Below are 25,418 nucleotides of genomic sequence, written 5' to 3'. Positions count from 1 at the left end.
CATCCACTCCATAGAAGCTTCCGTGGTGTATGTTGCTCTTTCTCCATTTTTTCCGCTAACATTACTATTTTCTTCGTATCATCCATTGACTGCATGTGTATGCGCCGATCATGGGTCAACAATTGAGAGCACTTTCTGCTTCCTCCCAATCGAGAAGTTGACATCTCTACATCTAGGCTCTGGCCTCATCTCCTACATGGCTACATTTCAGACTAGAGATATGGAATACTAGTCTTCCATTCAACTTTTCAACGCCATTATTTATTTTTGAGTAAAATGCATGGGAGGTCCATAAACTTGTAAGAGTGTGTCATATAGGTCCATCAACTTCGAAAGTGCATTTTTTGGGTCCCTAAACTTTTTAAGTCGTTCACCGCAGGTCCATACCCCTCCACGTGAGCAAGTATTGATGACATGGCGTGCTGATTGGGCATCTTTATCTTTCATGCATCTCTCCTTCCTCTCTCCACCCTTCCTCTCTCTCCCACCCATCCTCTCTCCTTGCGCCGACGGCTCCCACCCTCCCTCTCTCCCTGCGCTGGCGCCGCTCGTCCCGCGCCCCGCCACCAGCTCGCCGCTGTGCGCCGCCTTCGCCCTCGCCACCGCTGCACTCCGCCTTCGCACTCGCTGCCGCGCCCCGCCACCGCACTCGCCGTGGCACCCCGCACCCATCCTCGCCGCGGCGCCCCGCCACCATCCTCGCCGCCGCGCCGACCTCCGCGCTCGCCGCGGCACCCCTCCACGACCCTTGCCGCGGCGCCCCGCCACCGTCCTTGCCGAGGCACCCGCCATGGTGTGCGGCGGCGCGCGGCTTCCGCCGGCGACAAGGCCAGCGAGAGCGGAGGAAGCGGCCGGCGAGCGTGCCCCGTCGGCCTCGAGGGCGCCTGGACGCGGCCCCGGAGCTCCGTCCCGGCCGGACCCACGCGGGGCCAAGGCGGTGGCGGCCGGAGGCCCGCGCCGCACCGGAGCCCTACGAGGTGGCCACCGGCGAGCACCCGCGAGCGCGCATGCGGTGGCGCCGGCCGAGCTCGCCCCTCCTCCCAATCCCGCGCCGCGCCCGTCCCTCTCCCTCGAGCTCCTCCGCCGCGTGTGGAGACTGGGCTGCCGGGCCCCCATCGAGCTCCGCGCGCGGCCGAGCTCTGCCGTGGGGCCATGGCGCGGCTCGAGCTCCCGTCGGCACTCCTCCCTCCAGTCCATGGCGGCAGCGGCCATGGCGTATGCCCACGCAGGTCCATGGCACGGCGGCGGCCTCCCCGCGCCGGTGCTCCCTCCAGATCCGGTTCTCTCGGTGCGGCGGCGAGCCTCCTCGCGCACCTCCTACCAACGTGGGCGGCGCGGGGCGGGATGGTGGCTCCAGCGAGTTCCGCGGGCCAGGGGCTACCCGGCGGTGAAGGAGACGCGGAGCAGAGGCGCCCCCTCGCCGCGGAGCTCGTCGGCCGAGCGGAGCCGCAGGGCCGCCCTCCCTCCCTCGAGCGGAGGTGCCCCCTCGCCGCGGAGCTCGCCTGCCGAGCGGGGCCGCGGAGCTCGCCGGACGAGCGGAGCCGCTTGGCACCCATGTCTGGAGGAAGAAGAAAGAGTGGCGCCTAGTCAGCGTGCCACATCAGCGCTAGCTGCCCACATGGATGCGTATGGACCTCCGGTGAACGACTTAAAAAGTTTAGGGACCCAGAAATGCACTTTCGGAGTTGATGGACCTATATGACACACCCTTACAAGTTTAAGGACCGCTGGTGTACTTTACTCTTTATTTTTTCTGTTTGAAAAATAATAAATGTACTAATCTCCGTTGCCCTTTTCCGGCTGCAGCACGTATTACAAATACATGTATTTTGCAGCTGTACCTTCTCCAACCAAACCAACCCGTGCGAACCATTTCTCAACTACACGTAGTACGTCATGGTACAAATGGCCTCCTCGAAGCTCATCGCAGTAGCTTTTCTCTCCTCTCTTGTGGCTGCTCCAACGATGACCACTGCAGCAAACTCCAACCTCTTCAGAGACTACATCGGCGCCATCTTCAATGGCGTCAGGTTCACCGACGTGCCCATCAACCCCGGCGTCCGGTTCGACTTCATCCTCGCCTTCGTCATCGACTACACCACCGCGACGGAGCCGCCCACCCCGACCGACGGCCGGTTCAACATCTTCTGGCAGAGCTCGGTGCTGAGCGCCTCCGCGGTGGCCTCCATCAAGCAGAGCAACCCCAACGTGCGGGTCGCCGTCAGCCTCGGCGGCGCCACCGTGAACGGCCGCCCGGTGTTCTTCAACATCACCTCCGTCGACTCGTGGGTCCAGAACGCCGTCGCCTCCCTCACTGGCATCGTCCAGGAGTACAACCTCGACGGCATCGACATCGACTACGAGCAGTTCCAGGTCGACCCGGCCACCTTCGCCGAGTGCGTCGGCCGCCTGGTGACGGCGCTCAAGAGCAGCGGCGTGATCAAGTTCGCGTCCATCGCGCCGTTCGACAACGCCGACGTGCAGCGCCATTACCAGGCGCTGTGGGCGGGCTACGGGAGCGTGATCGACTACGTCAACTTCCAGTTCTACGCGTACAGCGCCAGCACGACGGAGGCGCAGTACGTGAGCCACTTCGACGACCAGATCGCCAACTACCCCGGGGGGAACATCCTGGCGAGCTTCACCACGGCGCCGACGACCACCTCGGTGCCCATCAACACGTCGCTGAACGCCTGCCGGACGCTGCAGTCGCAGGGGAAGCTCTACGGCATCTTCATCTGGGCTGCGGATCATTCCAGGAGCCAAGGGTTCAGATTCGACACGCAGGCGCAGGCGCTGCTCGCCAACGCCCCCAGCTACTAGCCACCTTGCTTCATTTTGTTCCAGTTTGATTTTCCATCAGGGGGCTATATATTTAGTGGATTAATAATATTGTTGGAGCAAGAATGGGGAATAAAATTTCAATTGTAATGCAGCTATGCTTTATTTAAATAAACTGTTAGCAGAGCTCTCCGAATTTCGCTGAATAAACTGTTGTAGTTTGTGTGCTTCGTTTACTCTGCCTTTTATTTTCCTATTGTAATGCAGCTGTGCTTTGAGAATCATTTGTTTTTTGCTAGGTCCAGACTAATTGAATAATACAAAACCAAATACTATTATTTGGTACTATTCATTCACGTTCCAATTTGTTATTTGGTTGAATATGTCCTCTTTATGGTGTCCTTTTTGTTTGAGTTTTTGAGGCTGCACCAGGGTGGAGCGCCTTCACGGGAGACTTTCTCCAGCACTAGTGTTTGTAATTGTTGAATTGCTGAGTTTTTCTTCAGTCTCCCTTCTCTAGTTCTGTGGCATCTCTTGGTGGATGTGGATCGGATGTTGAAGCTTTCTTCTTCTAAGATGACTCTGCCTTTTGGGGCTTCTATTTATAGTGGTTCAAAGCTCTAAACCTATATCTATGTCCGATTGCAGCTCATGGAACTTGGATTAAGTGTCATTTTTGCTAGAGACAGCTTGGAAGCTTCAGTTCCTCCCTGTTATGGTTCTTGTAAAATAAATTGCTGCTATTTCGACCTGTGCCTCGCACGTACCCTCCTCTAACCACTCCACCCACATGACTCTTGTGTTGTATTGTGATACCACTTGGTTTTATTCTATGCTCAGCCAGTATTAAAATGACTATTTGAAGCTCTAAATGAATTCAAATGAAAAAGTTCATAACTACAAAGTTTCATAACTTTTTGAGATCTACAACTTTGGTGTTGTAAGTTTTTTCATCCGAGGTCATTTACAAAAATTGAATTTCAAATTTGAGAAATTCAAATGCAATTTTGGGAGTCTAAATGATTTCAAAAAAATGTTGTAAACTACAAAGTTTCGTAACTTTTTGAGATCTACAACTTTCATTTTGGTGAAAATTCCATCTGAGGTCGTTTGAAAAACTTAAAATAATAAATTCCAAATCGATTTGTACAGGCGGATTTCTTTTCGGGCCCACTGATTTTTCTTTACAGGCGTCACTTTTTTATGGACCGCCTGTAAAAAAAAGGCAATGTCAGCAGAAATCGTTTTTGTAGTAGTGCTATGGAAAGAAAGAAACTGCAGAACGTTCGGCCGCTCGGCGGCTCCATCGCTGTTGGTGATTCAGGCAGCTTTCAGTGAAGGGGAGGAATGGGCAATGGCAGGATTTGCTCCTTTTTCAGTCATCAGCGCTCTTTGGTCGCAACGATCAACTGCTATGTAATTTTTTCTAAGTTGTATCCTGTAGTTTTAGGTCTCTGGTTTGGGGGGTGTTAATGGTCTCTCGCCATTTGCATCCCCGGTGTGTTTGTAAACTCTTTCCTCTTAATGAAATACAGATATAACCTGTTTGCAAAAAAAAAAATCAAAAGTACTTAAAAAATGACTTATGTTTTTTATTACAAGTTTTACAGGGGTTTGGGGGTGTGTTTTTTAATATAGGGGTTTGGGGGAATTTATAGGCCATCCATTGAGTCTTCTGATACTTTAATCTTAGGGGGGCTAGAACAAGTTAAAAAGACAACTATTAGTAGGAGCATCTGCTTTATGTTGGGCTATTTGGCTTAGTAGGAATGATGTGGTGTTTGACAAATCTCCAACTAAAACTTATATGCAGGTACTTTATCGAGGCACCCATTGGCTCAGATTTTGGGCACAGCTACAAAGGCGTGATGAAGACGAGAAGGCGTTACAGAAGGCATGTCAAACCATGGAGGTTTTGATCATGTAGTTCTTTGCCAACCATGGTTGGAGGTTTAGCAATAGGATTTGCTCTTAATAAACATCTTCATCAAAACTTTCGGGTTGTCTGTTAGTCTTATCAGTGTTCTCGCATACGGATGTTTTGAAAAATTTGTAATAATCGGCTGTAGCCTCTTTTGAGGTCAAGGCTGGGTACTCTCTTTCCCATTATCTAAAAAAAATCTAATGGTGGAAAAACATGAGATACACAATAAATAAAAGATACTAGAAAATAAAATATTGTTAGGGACGGTACCAATTTAAGGTGGGACCAGTACCAATCTTTTCTTTTTATAAAAATTTTATAAAGAAAAGGTAAATAGAGAAAAATTAGCAGCTCTCTATTCAGTCTAGGTAGGTCTTCTCTTTGCTGAAGCTGGCTTCCTAATTAGTCTCGGAGAATCCCTCGTGAGAGGGTACATGGAAAACGAATAGATGTGCATAGTTAGAGCCCACATTAGTAATCTGAGCAATGACTGGAAAAAAGATCTCAACACATCATCAGGGGTGTTTGCACAAATGCACTGTACAAATTTAGCCATGCATGTACAATTGAAACAAACATTAGATTCAGAAATGAAAGGCAAGAGGAGAATGTGTAATGCTGACTTCTTTTCAAATCATCTACACGGTCTCATCAAATTTACTACTCACTTTGGGCATGAAAAGCTACAGGAAAAGTGGGCCATGATTTTAAAATGACAACCAAATCTATATTTTTAAAAAAAGCTCAATCAAGTTTATATGACTACCAAGTTCAGGCATTCCTCACAGATCCCAATCTCAGCAATTGAAACCTGATGACTTCTTCAAGCGAAGAGAGAAGCACATTTCCATAATAAATTGCTACCTGTAAATGCATCACGACATTTGATTGATAGTTCAAAATATGGTTAAAGCAAATCATGTTTTCTCAATAGCATATGAAGCAAGCATCTTATCATACGATGCAAATTAAAAATCATACATGGCATGGAATAGTGCCTAATTATATATGCTTTCTAATAATCACCACAGTCTTCCTATTATTTGATCATAATGCCTTGAAGTACAGGGCACACACCTCAAATTTGATCATAATACCAAGAAGTACAGGGCACACACACCTCACATTTGATTTTCAGTTAAGACCCATCATCCTTAATTGCAGAAACAAGTTGACACCCAAGCTTAACTATAGTTATTTAGAACACGAATAGGCAACACGAAAAACTCACCCGAGACATCCCAGAATCGTAGAAGGATGAGTTATTGTTGGGGCAGTGTGATGCTTTGGAGTGATTGGCGGGCTGCACAAAGATTCCCCAATTCAGGGTGACCATAATACAGTTTCCAAAAGGAAGGTGCTTTGCTCAAAGAAAACAAACATATCGGCTTTAATAACGTAGCCGCATGAAACAAGCATACCAGCTAAATGCAATAGTAACAAGACTCAAGATTTATGCCGACACGGTGATTTATAGCTATTGACCTCTTAAACTAATACTAATATCTAGGTTCAGAATAGGGACAATGCTATCAGAGTTATCAACACTAATCATCAGTTCTCTTTGTTCCACTGGAAAGCCATACAAAAGTACTTGTTCTTTCAGCGACAAGCAATCACAACAATCGAAAGAGCACCAATCTAAAAGTATGGTGTATCTGTATCCTAAGTAGGATTAACCACATCTGTTGAGCTTAGTAGACAAAAGAATGCTTTGCGGACCTAGCAAGAATTTACAACTCGCCAGAGGATCGATTGCAGCAAGTGAAGGGTAATCTAAACTACCAAACAGAAATGACTAAATCAAGGCAAACATTTGAAACAATATTGTTCAACAATATGGAAAACAAATATGGATTTAAGATCAGCTGAACGATCAAATGCATCTTGCATTATATTTTCATGCTCCTGGATACCAAAGAGGCATAGCCGTGCAGCTGGGATGCCGAATACTTACCAAAGTAACTTTCCAGTGTTATTTTGGTTCAAAAAGTCCTGCTAAAACCAACATGCTTATGGGCTCAAACACAATAGGAGGATACAGAAATAAAAACTGCACAACCCTCTTTGCTTTTTGGACAAACCTTCAGGTGCATGTACAACCAGAATTTTATCCCCCTCCAAAGATTGCAGGGAACAATATTTGCGTACATACAGTCTTCAGTTGGTAACCACCACTGCAATTTCAGAAGTAAATGGATCAGTTAGACAGACTCCTCAAAGAGAGGAGACAAGAACAAGCAGAAAGATGTAAAATGTCAACAAATTCCAGGTTCAGTCACAATGTCCTACGAACAACAAACCCCAAAATGCTACATTGTTGTATCAGTACTCAAGTGCTTACGTAAAAGAGATTGGACATCACGTTACCTTCTGGCACAAATCCCCTCTGCTCTAATCTGCCGCCCCGAGAAATAATGCAGCTTCTGGTTGGAGTCGCCAAGCGTCTCGTAGACAGCCCCATGCTTCTTGCCCTATGCTTCTTGCTCCCGAGAAAAAAAATCAGACTACGAAGCCAGTAAGCCAGTAGCCTTGCCAGGAGTTCAGCTCCTACATTGTTCGCACAGAAGCTTCAAGAACAAGAGGGGCTGAATAAAACAGAAGTCAAAGAAGGTGGCGTCACTTTTAGCTTGGAGCCGACACCCCCGAAGCGCATCTTCTCTCCGGCGGCGGCCACCATCTCGAGTAGCTCGCGGACGACGGCGACCCTGCAGCTGGAAGCGTCGAGGAGGTTCCCCAGCGCTGCCACTTCTCGTGGCTCACGTCGCTCCCATCACCGGCACCGGTGCCGGCAGCGGCGGTGGTGGGGAGCGATTCCTCCTCCGCTTCTTGCTTCTATTCCCTGGGCGCGGATCGGCATGGACGGCGGGCGGGACAGCACGAACGGAGGCCGGGGACGGCGTGGACCGGCTCTATAGCCGCGGACGGTGGCCAGGGATGTAGCGACTCCTGGGTGTGGATTGGCGGCCGAATCTGCCGGGGCGCGGCTCCGCCGGGGACGAGGCGGTGGCGCGATGAGGACGGCGCAGACGGCGGCCGGGGACGCGGATCGACGACTGGGATGGCGCGGACGATGGCCGGGAGAGACCGGCGGCTGGGTGAGGACGGCGCCGAGGACGAAACGGCGGCCGGGACGAAGCAGACGGGATGGCGTGTGATGTCGTGCGGCGTCGGGGAGGGGCGACGTGATTTGGGGCAGGGGGAGCGATGAATTTTGAATCGGGCGTGGGGCAGGAGGGCGCGCCGGCCCTCGGAGGACGGCTGGCGGGCGCGCACCGGTGGGCGGGCGGGCTGGCGTAGGATGGAGGACGACGCGCACGGCGGGGGCGGGTGGAGGAGCGAGCTGCGGCGGGTGGAGGACGGCGCGCGCGGCGACGGGCGGAGGAGCCCGCGCGCGGCGGCGGGCGGAGGATGGAAGGGATGAGATCCCGTTTTTGTTTTTTTTTGAACGGAAGCTACGGGAGAGGTGGGCGGGCTGGGGCGGACGGGACCAAAACCAAATGACGAAAGACGACCGACCGCTGAAATTTTTGTCACCTTTAACTTTTTTAATTTTTTTTTATAGTAGAGATAGAGATAGAGAAGAGATATCAGAAAAAGCTGCGTTACAAGAGCCGAAGCCCAGCGGACCCAAAAACCACAACACATAGGGCCTGTATTAAGATGGGCCTAGGTAGTTGAGGCGGTTTTCTTATTTTTAAATTTTAAATTTTCATTTTTTACAAAAATACATTTTTATTTTCGAAATTTACAGGAATATATCCCGGCCGTCCCGCTGCCGGGCGACCGGGACCTAATCGCCCCGCTGGGGGGCGGCAGGGGTTTTTGTGCAAAAAAATTTACGAAAATATTTGCGCGCAGATCTCTGGAGGCCGGCCCCAGGCCGCCCGGCAGCCGGCTACAAGTCTCCATCAGCGTGCTGCAGTGCGTCGCCCGCCCCTTGCGGGACCGGCACCGTATGTACCGGCCTGACCTAGTGGCGTGACCTGACTCCGGATGCTGCAATGAAAAGCATCCACACGGTCTACTGGCTCCTTCAGAGAAAACAAGTGCCGTGGCGTCGCGAAGCGACCCCATCGAGAAAGACGAGTTTGATTTGATCGTAGCAGTTCCTTCTGGAAAAAAAAGAAAAGAAAAACAAGTTGAGAACGGGGAGTTAATTGGGAGGAGCTGCCGGACCAAACCAAACCAAACCAAACCCGTCCTGCTCCGCACCCACCTTGCCCGCTTGCCGCTCGCTGTCCCTTCATCACCGAAGCGCCGAACAAACCACGGCAGTCGCTCGTGAGTCGTGACACGCCTGCAGCAGTGCAGCGGGGTGCCGTATTTGTTTAGGCTTTAAGATAAGACAAACCGAGTCTTTGCCAGGCACCCACCCGTGGCCTGATGCCCGGGCTAGGCGCTAGGGCCTCGAACCATCCAAGCAACAAGTTGCGAGGAGGGAAAGCGGCCGGGGGCGGGAATCGTTGGGGGCGACCACACGGGCCGGTCGCCCGGCCCTCAGGGATCTGCACGTAAATATTTTTGTAAATTTTTTTGCATAAAAGTCTCTGCCGCCCCGCAGCGGGCAACCAGGTCCTGGCAGCGGGGCGGCCGGGGTATATTCCTGTAAATTTCGAAAACAAAAATATATTTTTGTAAAAAATGAAAATAAAAAATATAAAAATAAAAAACCGCGGTAGTTGAGCACCTGCTGGGCCTCTCCGGTGACGGTATAGCCCATTGGGCTCAAAGGCAAGGTGACGGACCCCTTGTGGCCTTGTGCCAACAACATGGAGATGGAGATGCAGCCCGCTGCTGTCCCACCAATCGAACCAGCAAGGATGGGTCCGCCGCCGCCGGCACCGCTGCCGGAGGAGCTCGTCGAGGAGATCCTCCTCCGCATCCCGCCGTCCGACCCCGCGACCCTCGCGCGCGCTGCCGTCGCCCAGAAGCGGTGGTGCCGTCTCGCCACCGGCCCCGGCTTCCGCCGCAGGTACCGCGCCCTCCACCGCACGCCCCCGACGCTGGGCTTCTTCTGCGACCACAGGGACGGCGACGGCTTCTCCACCAGCTTCGTCCCCGCGTCCTCCTTCCGACCCAACCCCCGCGGCGCCGACCACCGCGAGCTGCGCCCGGTGGACGCGCGCCACGGCCGCGTCCTCCTCCGCGTCTCCCCGGTGATGTTCGGCATCGTGCTACGCAGATTTGGCCTCGTCGTCTGGTACCCCGTCTCGGGCCACCAGGTGGTGCTGCCGACGCCAAAGGGCTTCTGCGACGAGTGGATCTGGAGAGCCACCGTGCTCTGCGCCGCCCCCGCCGGCTCGTGCGACCACGACGTCGATTGCCACCGTGGGCACTTCACCGTTGTCCTCATCGGCGATTACCCCAACGGTATGTTCTCCTGCGTCTACTCATCGCAGGCTGGCGCGTGGAGTAAAATCACCTTTGCTCGGCATCTCGGCTGGGCCTGCCGTCTTGATGAGTACAGTGAGGAGCGCAGCGCCCATGTCGGGAATGCACTCTACTCCATGTTAAAATGGGGAAATAAAATCCTCAAGTATGATTTGGGCACACGGGAATTTTCTGTGATGGAGCCACCTGTTATGCTCTCACGCGAGGCAAATACCCACTCTGAGCGAATTCAACTTGCCGCCATGGAGGATGGGCAGCTAGGATTAGCAGTGCTGCGTGAGTTTACTACACTTTACATACTGTCAACAGACGAATAATTTGGATGGGGACGAACCAAAACCATTGATCTCGAAAAATGTGGTATTTATGTCCCATCGGCCATTCCACCTTTTTTGATCGACTTTGCGGGAGAGAATAGTCTTGCTTTCATGTACGCTGGAGATAATGGAATCTTGAGTGTCGACATAAGGTCTGCTCAGGTGAAGGTGTTCTATAAGACAGCATGCATCTCCCGCATTGTTCCCTACATCGACTTCTGCACTCCAGGTACTTTTCTCAGACATCCTGATTATCCCTATTCCAGTACCAACTTACCTTAGCTTCCTCAAGAATCACGAGTTTATCAAAACGCAACATCATTACTGTCGCTCCTGCATACTCCCTCCGTATCGCATTTAGAAGATGTTTTGGACAAGGTTTTGGTCAAACATTGGGAATATAAATCATGAATAATTTTTAAGTCGTTGAGTTTGGAAATGTGAAAATTATATCAATAGATTTGTCTTGAAAATTACTTTCATAAAAATATACATATATAACTTTCCAATAAATATTTTTATAGAAAAGAGAAGTCAAAGTTGTGCTTTGGAGACCGTGTCGCTGTCCTAAACGTCTTCTAATTGTGATACGGAGGGAGTACATTTTTTTTTTTGCATTGGAGCATCATTGCAGATCACTAGATATACATGGCTTATTCATTATTTGGGCAACATTATTGTGTCACTCCTGCGTCATTTTTTCTTTGCAATTGAACATCCTTAGAAATCACTAGATATGCATGTCTTATTCATTAGTCACACCTGAAATGGATAGCATTGATGTCAGGACAACTGATCAAAATTTTGGGCAGCTGAAAACATAGCACTCTATTCATGTGGCAGTTCAGGATTTACCTGCATGGGATAAATCCTGAGTGCCACTAAAGTTGTGTTTCAATTTATAATTTTATGAGATTTGGGTTTTCACCAATAGTGAGATCAATAAAATGCTGAGTGCAACCAAGTTGCATGACAAATTATAAATTATGTTTCCACTTTAAGCTGGGATAGGAGGGTATCCAAAAGAAGGGAAGCCACTTCTCGCATGGCCTCCTACATTCTGAAATCCATATGGTGCCTTCCTGAAACCCCGTATGTTCCTTTGCTGTGAATGGTTATCAGTTAACGACGTAGAAATGTGGATGATGATTGATGACACCTATGCTTAACTGAGATTGTTCTTCTGTAGTTATGAGTACATCTTTGTTGATTCAAAGGTTGAAGCAACATCTAGCTGGTGGCTCTGGAGATACAAAAATATGCACAATGACTACTGCTGCAATTAGAAAGGAGATGAGAGGTGACATGGAAACTAGCAGGAGGACAGCGTCCCTAGATGACATTGATTAGAGATTTCAGTTCTGTGCTAGCAGCAGTGCATTACTATTAATTATGTTACATTCAGTTCTGTGCTAGCAGCAGTGCATTACTATTAATTATGTTACATTAAGTCACTAGAGACCAGTTTATGGCCATTAAGAGATGAGAGATCTCAGAGTTGCTATCGTACTATTTGATGTTGTGCACTAGTAGTCTACTAGCACCACTTATTATTGTATTACATGCTAAGAATTGGCAATATTAATGTCTGATTTGCTTTTGAATTTTTAGTTAACTTATATATTAATATGGTTATATGGCGTCACCTAGGCGGCTAGAAGGGGGTCGCTTGCCTCGCCTTACCGCCTTTAAAACATTGCATGTGGTGATTCAGGATTGGCAGTTGTGTGAGATAGCCAGATTGTGTGACAAATTATAAATTGTCTCCAAATTTAAACTTGGACACCAAGGTGTGCGTGCCTGGTATTCTGCTCTCCTCTTGGCAAATGGTAATGAGTTAGCACTTGTAACGTGTGCTGCCTGTTAGGTACCTAAGTAGACCTAAGTAAAAGGCTAACTGGAGGCGCTAACTATTATATATCTTTGTCAGTGAATTTTCGTGCCTGAGGTTCTTGGTCGAGAGGGGATTGTGCTGCATATATATAATGAGCTCTATGTCAGGACAACTATTACTATTCTGACACCCCCTCTGGGGGTTCAGTAATCTAGTGAATATCCAGTATCCCAATTCCAGTTTAGCTTTTGGATTTAGGTTACTCTTGTGAGTCCATGCTTTTCACCGATTGGAACAAGGTTGCCAAGAAGCATCTAGTTATTCTTGTAGAATGTGGTCATGAATCATGAAATGTTCAGTTCCAGTAAGCCAGTCCATCCTTGTGTGACGAGAATGTATTGAACTGAAGAGTGTCTTGGATCAATTTCTGTTGTGGCGCCTGCACGTGCACCAAAATCAATTTCTGTATGTTGGATCAATTTCATCTGTGTATGATTGTGTTTGTGTTTGTGTTTTTTTGATTCAATGTTTGTGTTTGTTTTTCACTGAACGCAAGGCGATTCGTATGCTGCAGTCCAATAAAATGTTTGACTCTGTCACTTGCGGGGCCCATTGTCAGTCTTGCCGTCTCCCGGGCCCACTGCAGCATTCGTCTTTCTCTTCTCTCCCTCGCTTGCGGTTGCGGCTTGCCTCGGCCCAAATCACCAAACCCTGGAAACCCTGTTTCCCAGTTGTGCTTCTTCGGTGGCGGCGGTGGCGTGGTCGGCGCTTCCTCCGGCGATGGTCACTGCTGGGTCCTCCTCCTTCTCCTCGACGGTGCTTCATGCTTCGTTGCTGAGGGGGAGTTTTGGTCCCTCCGAGGCGGCTCCGGCATCGTGCACTCCGGCTGTCTTGTGAGGTCTTCGATTCCCGCCGGCGATTGGTTGGGGAAGACGTCGTCAGCTTCGTGGAATAAGGTACTCCAGATCACTCTCTTCTTCATCGGTGCGTTCTCCGGTGCCGGTGTTGGATCTGTGAGTTTGGGGGCTTCCCAATCTTGGGTTTCTTTGGAGATGTCGGTGTTGGGATCTTTGGGCCGATCACCAGACAGAGAAAAAACTCTTTAAACGAAGGTTAAAACACTAGAACACAAATTGCACAATGGAAATTGCACTATTGCCAGTACGAAATGTTCCAACCCGTACAACGTTGGGTGGGAGGGGGTATTTATACCCCCAACCTTATTACATCTTTCCAGAAATGCCCCTCTGGTCCCCACGAAGGTCAAGAGGTTACAACAGGGGTATTTGGTAATTTCCCTAGGTTGGACTGTCCGACTTGGATACTCCCACCCGGATCACGTGTTTTTTGCCCCTCGGGAACCTTCGGTAGCGGTCCTTGACAAGCTTAGTGTGGCGCCGCCTTCATCGTTCTCCACTCTTGAGTCGCCCGCCGCACCCGAAGGTTCTTGTCGCAACCTTCGAGAGTGTGGACCTCCGGGTTCCGTGATGTTCGACGACCCTTAGCGACGACCTTCGACAAGCTTCGAGGGACTTCACCTTCATCATTTTTCGCCTCCGCGCTACCCGAAGCATCCCGGCGACTCAGGGTACCATCTTCTGGCGCCGAACCTCGACGAACTCTTCGATGCTTCATCATCTTCGAAGAATCTTCGGGTTGATGCTTCGTCATCTTCGCTGAAGCTTCGGCATACCCTTGGGGGACCTTCGGGAACCTTCGGTACTCCTTTGTGTCACGCCACCTTCGGGAGGAGGCGATCCCCAACAGTCGGGTTGGGATAGCCTTTGCACTGGAGTTTGCTTGTTCTTCCGTGGCGATGGCGGAAGATTGCTAGCAGCTCGATGCAGAGGGATGGCTGTTGGATTCGTGGTTGGTGGGTGGGTGGCCTTGTGCTTCTTCCTGGCTGCCTGCCGGCGAGTTGTGCAGGGCTTCGGTCAGAGGAGTACGGGGCGAGTCCCCGGCCGATGTCCTTTCTACGTCAAGATCTACTGCTGCTCGTTTCAAAGCTTTCTTGCGATGGTACTTCTTCTGGCTACGGTGTTCATTTTCTTCCTTCCTGATCTGCTGTTGGCTTGGCTGCTGGCGGTGGTTGAAGACGACAGACGATGACGGCAAGCACAGGAGATCTGGAGGTCTTTTCTGTAATTGTTTATTTCATAGGGTCTTTTGTGCAAGTTGTGTGGGACAGCTGTTCTGGTGCCGCCTCGTCTCGGGCCCGGGCTTCCGGCGCAGGTTCCGCGAGTTCCACCGCACGCCCCCGATGCTGGGGTTCCTCCTCAACATCCGGGCCGATGCCGACGCTGATGCCTCCGGCGTGTCCCGCTCCCGCTGCGTGCCCACGGCCGCCTTCTGCCTGCGGCACGCCGAGACCCGCAGCTGGCGCGTGCTCGACGCCCGCCACGGCCACGTCCTCCTCCAGCAGCAGCCCGCGGATCCTAACTGCGTCGACCTCCTGGTCTGGGATCTCGTCACCAAGGAGCAGCGGTCACCAAGGAGCAGCGGGAGGTGCCCAGCCCGTCGCCGTCGCCATCGCGGTCGCTTGGACTGTTCTGCATGGCTGCTGCGGTTCTCTGCTTTGTCACCACTGGCGCTTGCGACCACCTTGATTGCCACCGTGGACCCTTCCTCGTGGTTGTTGTCGTCGTCGATGATCCTCAAGCGATGGACAGCTACTTGTGCACCTACTCATCCGAATCTGCTACATGGAGCAAAAGAGTCTCCCCTGGCTTCATCAGGTGCGCCGAACGGATGCCCAGCGTGTGTGGGGAATGCACTCTATTTTGGGTTTGTATTGTCAGACAGTGCTCAAGTATGATCTGCAATCAGGACAAATCTCTCGGATGGAACTCCCAACCGGATGCGTGCGTAGTAAGCCAAGAGTGTTCACAACCACGGAGGGTGGTGCACTGGGAATTGCCACCATACGTCGTGATTACAAGCTCTACATTTGGTCCAGGGAGGATACTGGTTATTCTTCTAGGTGGATACAAACCAGAGTCATTAAGCTCGAGAGGTTGCTCCCTGTTGACGCCTTCTTTGGGTCAGCTGAACGACCTTATGTGGTTGGCTTTGCGTATCGCATTGGTCTCCTTTTCTTCTGGGCAAACAATGTCCTCTACACAGTTCATGTCAAGACCTGCGAGGTGAAGAAGTTGTACAAGGGCCATACTATCTACAATGTTGTTCCATACATGAGCTTTTACACTCCAGGTACACCCTCACTTAGTTTTTGGTTTTACAATATTCTGAATGAGCAGTATATGAAATGGCTACATGCATTTTTGGATGCCTGGATGGTGTGCTCAAGAATAACTATTTTGCAAAAGTGGAATATCACAATCTGTTATCAAACTGGTTTTATCCTACCTGAATCTTTTTATGTTGGATCATCTATGGAACTTGTTTTGTTTTGATGGTACGGCCCTGACAACTTAGCCTAAGCCAGGGAGGGTCTGCAGGTTTGAGTAGGAGGGCTAATAGAAAAAGGTGATTACTTAGACATTGTGTCTATCTTTGATACTATTCACCCATTATGCTCCATCTGTCAATGTGATTTAAGAAAATCCAATTGGTTGGTGATATCAGTGTTAAATTTATTATGCTTGTTTTGTTCTGATGGTACTGCACTGACAATTTAAGCCTCAACCAAGGAAGGTCTGTAGTAGTAGAGATAATAAAAAAGACATTATGTACTTTGACATCATGTCTATCTTTGATCTTGTTCATTTATTAGCTCCGATCTGTCAATGTGACTTAATAACATCCGAATGGTTGATGATATCAGTGCTATATCAAGGGACCTATTATCTTCAACTTGAGTCCATTGTCTTCTATTGAGTTGGTGCAAATGTTGCTGTTAACTTCTCTTTAGTTTGTGACAAGTAATTCTTCATCAAGGGGAAAGTTGATTCCTAAATCATCTAATGTTGTTCTTAAAAATTGTAAATTTCTGCAGTTTTGGGAGCAGCTTTTACAGGCAAGGGAGCAAGTGCCGGTGGCTGATGTGCATGAACACCTATGATGAGGGTTTGCAAATTTCGAAGTTGGTGTGCTCATGTCATCTGAGAGATCGAGCAAGGGGGAAATGGGTGGTAGTAATGGTAAATAGCATCAGATCTATGATGAGACAGCACCTTTTGCATCCATGAGATTGTTGTTGGCCTTAATATGTTAGCCTTTATGCTCTGTGTTTCCATTAAACTTTTTCACTTGTTCTGTGTCTCCAAAAATCCAAAGTTATGTCGGGCTTTGTTTACCCCAGCATTGTGCTACTTGGTCTGACTCTATGTGCTTGGTGCTTCAGGATACCTGCTTGTGATGGTCTGTGACTATATGTGCTCCAGGATTCTTGCTTGTGATGGTCTGTGACTATATGTGCTCCTGGATTCCTGTTTGTGATGAAAACCTGAAACGTGCATATTATTCCATGTGATGAAAACCTGAAACGTGCATATTATTCCATCCTTTTCATAGAATTTGGAAGCCCAATCAAATGAGCATTAGAAATCAAAACACTGCAGTTTCATGTGCTCCCTAGTCCATGGTGTTCCTACATAAATTTAGTGTGTTTCAACATCTTGTGGCTTGTAGTTGATTGGATAGCCAAAACACTGTTAATTCATTGTTGTGATATATACTTTTGTGGCCAACATATTTAACATAAGTCAGACAATTTGTATATGCATGAATCCTGAAATTACAACACAGTTAGTGTGTTTCATCGAAGAATAACAAAGCACATCAGTTTTCCTTTTTTCTTTTTTGACGTTACAACATCAGTTTACTCCAGTCTATACCAATTTTCATCTTGTTACATCTGAAGCTTTGTAAATTATTTTGCTAGGCTTGATAAATCATATGTATATTCAGACTCCCCTTCCTCTGTTCATACAATTTCATTCCTCTTTGTTCGTTTCACTTTGCTCATTCATCAGTATGTTTCAGTGCTTTGAGTTCCAGTTTGAATTTAACAAGTTTGCAGAAGGTAGTGACTAGTGAGGGTGAATCATGGTTTGCCTTGTCAAATGCATGTCTCAAAGCATGAACAATGTTGGGGCTTCTGTTTTGACTTACTGAAGTTTTTGTCATGTGTTTCTTAGCAGGGGTTCCTTCTGGAAATGAGTGAATAGTGTCATGCTGAATTGAAACTTTGCTCATGATTTAGTTGTCAATCTGTGTTGCTGTGCACCTTGATGTATTTATGAAAGCCAAAAGTCATATCGAGATGTTTACCCCTGAATTGGCCTACTTGGTCAGTGACTATATGTTGTCCAACATTCTTGCTTGTCATGAATATCTGAAATCTGCATATTGTTCCTTCCTCTTCTAGAAAAGTATAGGCCCTAGAAAATGAGCATTGTGAAATCAAAACACTGCAATTTCATAAGTTCCGTGCTGTTCCTATATAATTTTGGTGTGTTTCAACATTCTGATTGGATATTTACTTTTGTGGCCAATCTGGTGAACATTGGAATTAAGACAATTTATGTGTGTGAATCTTGAAACCATAACAAACTCAGGACAGAAACCATTTGACTCAATTTAGCTTGTGCACAGCCGCACAGGTGAAACTCAAGGGGAAAAAAGAATTGACATCATCAAAGAATAACAAGGCACATCAGTTTTCACCCTATGCAAACAATTTCCATCTTTATTACATTTGAGAAGTGTAACTTATTCTGCTAGCCATGAGAATCAACTAAACAAAGTATGCATTCGGACTTCTAGCTCTCTTTCATTGCTGCGGGAGTCTGACATCTTTGCCACAGATCATAGTTGAAACTGTCCATACAGATTTGTTCCTCTTTGTTTCATTTTGCTGAATGGGTTCATCTGTCATCAGTATGGCTATGTACTTCAGTTCCAGTCTGAATGTAACAAGGTTGCAGAAGGTCGTGATGGTGAATCATGGTTCACCTTGTCGAATGCGGGTCTTGAAGCATGGATAATGTCGAGGCTTCCGTTTCGACTTACTGAAGCCGTTGTTCTATGTTTGCTTAGGTGGGGCTCCTCCTCGGAATGAGTGAATGTGACATTGCTGTAGTTGTAGATACAATCTCAACTCTGCAGGCTTTGGAGGCTCTCGTGTTCGTGGAAGCCGCTGTGACGGCTGCTCCTCCCACCATGTCTGCCGGGGAACTCAAGGTCTATTTCAGACGCAAAAGACGCCCACGTGATCCTCCACCAACTACAGTTCCACAGCAACCACATGCGACCGCTGCTCCTCCTCCACCTTCCCCTCATACTCTGCAAGACATTGCAACATCGGCACCGGAAGTTCAGGATCAAGCAGCCTTGCGCAGGGAGGAATTCATCACCGGGCTCACCAAGCGAGTTGAGGGGCTGGTGGCTCAGCCTCCGCCTGTTCAGAAGCGGCGGCCAAAAGCACCTCCCCCTACATCAGCCCCCCGAAGAAGTCGAAGAAAGGCAGGACTGGATGCAGAGTTTGCAGGTATTCCTGACAGCACGGGAGCCCGTAAGACAGTGATACGTTCTCTTGATATCGCATTAGACCAGGAGCATGTTGATCAGAAGGTCCTAAACGACTACGCTAAATTCTTTGGGCATCCTCTCTCTGAATCCCACGTTCAGGCTTTAGCGGCCCTTTTTGGGTGGACTGTACCTGTGGAATGCAGGAGTGTTAGTGCTGCAATCCAGTGCTAAACTTGGTTTCTGGGTCGTTTATCATACAAAGATATTTAATGGATCCTTCTAAAATAGCAATCTGGAATGTGTGAGGGCTAAATTCAGTGGCACATCAGGACTCAATGCGATCACTAGTTGAATCTACCAAGGCGGACATTGTTTGTCTTCAGGAAACAAAAATGGAACACCTATCTCAAAGAACTGTGCTCTCGGCCTTAGGCTCTACTTTCAGTCACTACATTTCTGCCCCCTCTGCTGGAGCTAGCGGGGGCATCCTCGTGGCGTGGAAGCATGATCTAGGACCTGCTCGCTCTACTAGAGTAGATACTTAAAGTGTTTCAGTACAGTTCCAGCCGACTGATAGAAACCCGTGGTGGCCTACGTGTGTGTATGGGCCGCAAGGTAATGAGGAGAAGATTCAATTTCTACAGGAGCTGCATGCAATTCGTTCCGCTTGCTCTGGCCCATGGGTTGTGTTGGGGGATTTCAACCTTATTTATAAAGACGAGGACAAGAACAATGGAAACCTCAACCGTGCGATGATGGGTCGTTTCCGGAGAACTTTGGATGATTTGGCGCTAAAAGAGCTGCCCCTTACAGGCCACAGGTACACATGGACAGGTGGTGGGACTCACCCAACCCTGAGCAAGCTTGATCGAGTTTTTTGCTGTATGGATTGGGAGAATGAGTTCCCTAACTGTTTACTACAGAGTACTGCTTCTATGGATACCGACCATTGCCCACTTATATTGGGTCTTGGTGACTTGCTACCTGGGAAGGGTAGATTCCACTTTGAAGCCTTCTGGCCTCAACTTGATGGTTTCCAGGAGGTGGTCGCAGATTCTTGGAATTCGGTAGAAGCAAGATACTGCCCTTTGGAGACACTGTCTATGAAGTTTAAAGCCCTCACAAAAGCCTTGCAGAGTTGGAGCAAGAAGAAGATTGGACATATCAAAACACAGCTTGCTTTGGCCAAGGAAATTACCCACCAACTCGAAATTGCACAAGATAGTCGGCCTTTTGTCGGTGAGATGCCCGTGGGGCTAGGACCTTGTGATGAGTGATTGAACAACACAGTGTGCGTGTGACGTTTCTCTTGGTTGGTGTCGATGCAGGTGATAGGTGGAGACTGAACATGCGGCGACGTGTGAAGAATGAAGATATGATGCCACGCCGATGGACTGAGAGCGGTGAAGGGTGGATCAAGACTTGCGTTCGAGGGATTTGAGATCGTGCGGTGTATGTCTACTGTACCTGACGACACAGCGAGAGAACGTTGGTGGACGGTTTCTTGGTTAAGCCACAAAACCAAGATCCCGGACGTTCGTTGCGGCGGACGTGGCTGAAGACGGGGACAATTGTCGATCGCGAGAAGATTCCGGATCGTCGTGCGGCGAGATCACGGGACGCCATGGTGCTAGATGGAAGGATCGCGGACATCGAGATTGTTTGCCGTGGAGGATGATATTGAGTGATACGCGCCGATTACGTTAATTTGATTTACGTAATGGCAAATTTGTAATTTAGGTAGTGCCACCCTATGGGTTATAAATATGTGGCACCTAGGATTGAGGGGTATGCATTTTTAGGGTTTTTGGGCGTTTGCTACAGTAGCCGCCGTGAACAGTTCCGCGCTACAGTAGCCGCCGTGAACAGTTCCGCGCTACAGTAGCCGCCTCCCTGAAGCTCTTCTTGCGTGCACTCCTCTCTCCAGTCTAGCCTAGGGTTTAATTCCTAGTGAGGGATTTTTGTTGATCTCTCTAATCTAGAGAGGGAGGACGATCGGGCGGAGGCTAGATGCAATTTTGTAAGAACAAGTACTTGGTTTAATACTTTATCATTAAGTATTGTTCTTCGTTTCATTGCATCGTGCTTATTTGTTCTTCGTCAGGTTTATCGTCGGTTTCAATCTAGGTTTTCTTGATCCGCATTTTATACTTAATTTCCTTGCATAATATTTTGAGAATAGATTTCTAGTGATCTTGTGAACCTATGTTTCGAGTTTCCTCGCGTTTGGATCTAATTTGCTAAAGTTCTTGAAATTTGGGAGTTTGATCTGTTTGCTTCCGTGCGAAATTATTTTGAGTTGCTCCCATTCACCCCCCCTCTGGTCGCATTTTCCGATCCTACAATTGGTATCAGAGCCGGTTAAGGTTTTCTCATACCTAATCTGTTGTGAAATCCACTTGTGGCGATCATGACTTCGTCTTCACATCCACCTGCTTTTGATGGAACCGATTACCCGTACTGGAAGGCTCGCATGAGTGCCTTTCTCAAGGGGAAAGGGATTGCGATTTGGAATATTACAATTGATACGACTTATGTGATTCCAGCTGATCCCTCAAATGCAGCTCACGCTACAAAATATGAAAACAATAACAAAGCTGTAGATTTTCTCTTTGCTGCTTTGAGCAAATCTGAATTTGATCGTGTTTCTGACAAACAAGTTGCTCATGAGATTTGGTCTACTCTACAAAATTTTCATGAGGGCACCAACGCAGTGAAGATCCGGTTATTTGAAACTTACAGGCGCGAATATGATAATTTTATGCAATCGCCTGGTGAGTCTATCGAAAATCTTTTCGCTCGATTTTTGAGTCTTGTCAACAAAATGAAAGCCAACATAACGGTTATGCCGTATGATGATCATGCAAGGGCTCTCAAATTGTTGCATGCACTCGACTTGGATGTTTGGGGTACAAAAGTGGAAGCGATTGTTGAGTCTACTAATTATGAGACTCTTACAACTGATGAGCTTTTCAGTAAGCTTAAATCCAAAGAGATCGACATCCAATTTCGAAAAAAGCTTAACAATCCCACAGCTGGTTCTTCTTCAAATATTCCAATGGCTTTGGTTTCTGGGAGTACTAACACTAATGCTAATCTTTCATCTACTCCTAGTTTTGCTTTGTCCTCCTTGTGTCATATTGCAGATGATGAGTTGGAGGTATTTGATGATGATCAGCTTGTTTTGCTCACCAACAAGTTCAAGCGGGTATATGAAAACAGGCGAAATAGAAGGCGTTCAGAAGGATGCTTCAACTGTGGTGAGCGTGGACACTTCATTGCTGATTGTCCAAGCAAGGTGAAGGCACCGGAGCATGGCAACAGCTACAGGCGCCAGGAACAATCAAGGGACAGGAAGAACAAGAGTGATAGGCGTGGGAGAAAGAAGGGACAACAGAAGTTTACTGACAAGCAAATCAAGAAGGCTGCACATGTTCTCTTTTCTTCGCTGGGTAGCTTTGATTCAGATGCCTCCTACAACTCTAGTGATTCAGAGTCCGAAGATGAGAAGCCCAAAAAGACCAATGATGGAGGACTCTGTTTTCTTGCTGACATCAAGGGAGGCATGTGCACTATGGCTTTAAATGAGGGTGATGCATATGACTGCAGCAACGACTCTTCTGATAATGAGGTACAAAATTATGCTGAAGAAGAAATTGAAGAGTTGACTAAACTTGTTGATAAACAAAATAAAATTCTAGCAAGACTTAAGGCTGATCATGATAGAATATCTGCTGAATTAAAAACACTAAAAGATGCTACACCTGCTGCTGTAGAATGTGAGGAATGTTCTATTCATATGGTTTCTATTTCTGAATTGCAATCTAAGCATGCTGTTTTAGTTGATAAATTTGATTGTGCTAAGATTGAATTGGAAGAACTTCGCTCTCGTTCTGTTTTACTTGGTGCTTGTGCTACTTGTCCAATTTTGCAAACTGAGTTGAATGTTGCTAAATGCCATATTGTTCAGTTGGAGAAACACACTTGTCCTATTTTACCTGAGTGTTTGACTTGTCCTACTTTTGTTGCTGAAATTTCCATCTTAAAGAAGGACAATGCTGCTTTAGAAGAAGAAAACACTCATTTGAGAACAATCCTTGGTTGGTGTTCTGTGCGTGAGCCCCAGATTGGTATGACTATTGCACAAATTAAAAGGGGTGAACATTTTGGTGTTGGTTATGATTTGAAGCGTACTTTTGGTAAAAAGAATGCATATGGTGAGAACAATGGGCCTACTCCCAGTGAGAAGAGTCCACCGGTCTCATCTGAAGGTTTTGTGGTAGAACCTCCCAAGTCTGTTCCTAAAAAGCAGGTTTGGAGGGTTAAACCCAAACACTTCAAAAGCCTGAATAACATATGGCCACCAACTTGTGAACATTTGGATAACCTTAAGCCTGATTTTTCTGGTTCCACTTCTAAGGCTAATGTTGTCGTTGCTCCTACTCAAAATATTTACCATTGCGATTTTTGTGATCGTGATGGTCATTTGGCGGAATTTTGCTTCCGTAGGAAGCGTGCTGAACGACGTGATCGGTACCCTGCACATGGTGCCTATGATCGTAGTGACTCTAGACGAGTGCCAGTTGTTCGCTTTTCTGGTTTTCGCTCACGTAATAGTGCCCCTGCGTCATATAGGAATGACATGCCACGTTTTCCCCCTCGTGGGCATCGTCGTTCTTTCGAGAGATTTGATTTTGCTAATGCTTCTTTTGAGCAAATGGCCCAGCACTGGTTTTCATTGCATTATCCTAACCCCAGTGTTGAGTCATTAGCTCACTCTCGTGTTCGCTATTGATTGCAGGATGGAGGCGAGGAGAACATATGGATAATGGACTCTGGTTGTTCGCGTCACATGACCGGAGATGATAGATGGTTCTCCAGCCTCACCCCCGCGAGCGGTAAAGAATACATTACATTCGGGGACAATAGTAAAGGAAAAGTGATGGCACATGGCTGTATCAAGGTAACCAATAAATTCATGCTAAAGGACGTCGCGAAGGTACGGAACTTACATTATAACTTGCTTTCTGTCTCACAACTTCTTGATGATGGTTTTGAAGTGCGTTTTAAGAAAGGCAATTCGCGAGTTCTAGATTCTATCGGTAACCTTGTTTGTCAAATCTCCCCCTTTGGACGAATTTTCATGGTTGATTTCTCTAAATCTTTTGGACAAGCTCGTTGTTTGGTTGCTCATGGTTCTCTCCCCATTTGGAAGTGGCATCGTCGTTTGGGTCACTTGAGCTTTGATTTACTATGCCGTTTGAGTTCGATGGGTTTGATAGATGGTTTACCGAAACTCAAGTTTGAGAAAGATTTGGTTTGTGCTCCTTGCAAACATGGCAAAATGATTGCGGCTTCTCATGCACCTGTGACTCAGGTGATGACAGAACGACCGGGTGAGTTGTTACATATGGACACTGTAGGTCCAGCCCGTGTTCGTTCTGCTGGTGGGAAGTGGTATGTGCTCGTCATTGTGGATGATTTTTCTCGTTATTCATGGGTGTTCTTTTTGGAATCCAAGGATGAGGCTTTTCAATTTATTCATGATCTTGTTCTAAAGCTGAAAAATGAGTTATCCAATAATGTCGTTAGAGCAATTCGCAGTGATAATGGCACAGAATTCAAGAATGCTCGAATGAAATCTTTTTGTTCAGAACAGGGTCTTGATCATCAGTTTTCCTCACCGTATGTCCCCCCTCAGAATGGTGTTGTTGAAAGGAAAAATCGAACGCTTGTTGAGATGGCTAGGACAATGCTTGATGAACATAAAACCCCTAGACGTTTTTGGGCTGAGGCGATCAATACCGCTTGCTATGTTGCTAATCGTATTTTTCTGAGAGCTTTTCTGGGGAAAACATCTTATGAGTTGAGATATGGTCGTTGTCCAAAAGTTTCTCATTTTCGCGTATTTGGTTGTAAATGCTTTATTCTGAAAAAAGGAAATTTGGACAAATTTGAATCACGTTCTTCTGATGGGTTGTTCTTGGGGTATGCTTTGCAAGGGCGAGCTTACCGGGTTCTTAATCTTGATACTAATCGCATCGAGGAGACATGTGAGGTCACCTTCGACGAGACGATGCCTTGTTTCTCTTCTGCTTTTGAGTGTGCAGGTGATGATGAGATTGGACAAAACATTTTTGAAGATGAGGTTGATGGACTTGACGATGATGATGATGCAACAGAGGATCCAGCTGTGCTCGAGGCAACTCCCATTCAGACGCCTAGCAGCACGATAGACGATGGGCCTTCAGAGCTTTTCACATCCACAGCAGATCCTGCAGCTATACCTATTGTTGATCATGAACCAGCTACAATTGAGGGGGAGGCAACTTCTGTTAGAACAGCACCTCGACATATTCAGCGTCGCCATCCACCTCAACAAATGATAGGTAACTTGAATGAGCGCACGACAAGGTATAAATCTAGAAATCAATGTGTCCTTGCGCATTCTGCATTTGTTGCCTCTTTTGAACCCCGTGATGTTGGACATGCGCTGTCTGATTCTAATTGGGTCAATGCCATGCATGAGGAGTTAGAAAATTTTGAACGAAATCAGGTTTGGGTTTTGGTTGATCCACCTTTTTTTTGCAAACCAATTGGTACTAAATGGGTTTTTAAGAACAAACAAGGGGAAGATGGTCTTGTTGTCAGAAACAAAGCCAGATTGGTGGCTCAGGGTTTCTGTCAAAAGGAGGGTATTGATTATGGTGAAACTTTTGCTCCTGTTGCTCGTTTA

The 25,418-nt window shown here is 47.6% G+C and overlaps 3 protein-coding genes and 1 long non-coding RNA gene across 11 annotated transcripts; 3 read left to right on the top strand and 1 right to left on the bottom strand.

The window, feature by feature from the left end:
* The first annotated feature begins 1,760 nt into the window (after positions 1 to 1,760).
* On the top strand, positions 1,761 to 3,017 carry LOC120651051 (chitinase 2-like). Its single transcript, XM_039928386.1, has one exon. It carries the CDS (start codon positions 1,897 to 1,899, stop codon positions 2,821 to 2,823), a length of 927 nt encoding a protein of 308 aa, XP_039784320.1. The 5' UTR covers positions 1,761 to 1,896; the 3' UTR covers positions 2,824 to 3,017.
* A 3,226-nt stretch (positions 3,018 to 6,243) lies between these two features.
* LOC120651049 lies at positions 6,244 to 8,065 on the bottom strand. Of its 2 annotated transcripts, XR_005665910.1 has the most exons (3): positions 7,329 to 8,065; positions 7,076 to 7,255; positions 6,244 to 6,882 (listed from the first exon to the last, which is right to left on the bottom strand). It is a non-coding gene; the product is annotated as an uncharacterized LOC120651049 (long non-coding RNA). The 2 variants fall into 2 exon arrangements; XR_005665909.1 differs by having other exon boundaries at positions 7,076 to 8,065.
* A 1,403-nt stretch (positions 8,066 to 9,468) lies between these two features.
* On the top strand, positions 9,469 to 16,583 carry LOC120651048. Of its 7 annotated transcripts, XM_039928385.1 has the most exons (4): positions 9,469 to 14,985; positions 15,077 to 15,460; positions 15,696 to 15,736; positions 16,206 to 16,583. In XM_039928385.1, the coding sequence occupies exons 1-3, from the start codon at positions 14,511 to 14,513 to the stop codon at positions 15,716 to 15,718; spliced, it is 882 nt and encodes a 293-aa protein (XP_039784319.1). In that variant the 5' UTR covers positions 9,469 to 14,510; the 3' UTR covers positions 15,719 to 15,736; positions 16,206 to 16,583. The 7 variants fall into 7 exon arrangements, with proteins under 7 accessions (XP_039784319.1, XP_039784317.1, XP_039784316.1 ...); XM_039928383.1 differs by lacking the exon at positions 15,696 to 15,736 and having other exon boundaries at positions 9,469 to 10,645; positions 11,606 to 15,460; positions 16,206 to 16,529; XM_039928382.1 differs by lacking the exon at positions 15,696 to 15,736 and having other exon boundaries at positions 9,469 to 11,508; positions 11,606 to 15,460; positions 16,206 to 16,529.
* A 4,944-nt stretch (positions 16,584 to 21,527) lies between these two features.
* Positions 21,528 to 25,068, top strand: LOC120647900. Its single transcript, XM_039924711.1, has 4 exons — positions 21,528 to 22,994; positions 23,484 to 23,580; positions 24,622 to 24,884; positions 24,991 to 25,068. Exons 1-4 carry the CDS (start codon positions 21,528 to 21,530, stop codon positions 25,066 to 25,068), a joined length of 1,905 nt encoding a protein of 634 aa, XP_039780645.1.
* Positions 25,069 to 25,418: the final 350 nt, after the last annotated feature.

Source organism: Panicum virgatum, chromosome 9K (assembly GCF_016808335.1).
Source record: "Panicum virgatum strain AP13 chromosome 9K, P.virgatum_v5, whole genome shotgun sequence".
NCBI lineage: Eukaryota > Viridiplantae > Streptophyta > Magnoliopsida > Poales > Poaceae > Panicum > Panicum virgatum.
The sequence above is the reverse complement of the archived record's forward strand: the minus strand, read 5'-3'. Positions and strand labels throughout refer to the sequence as shown.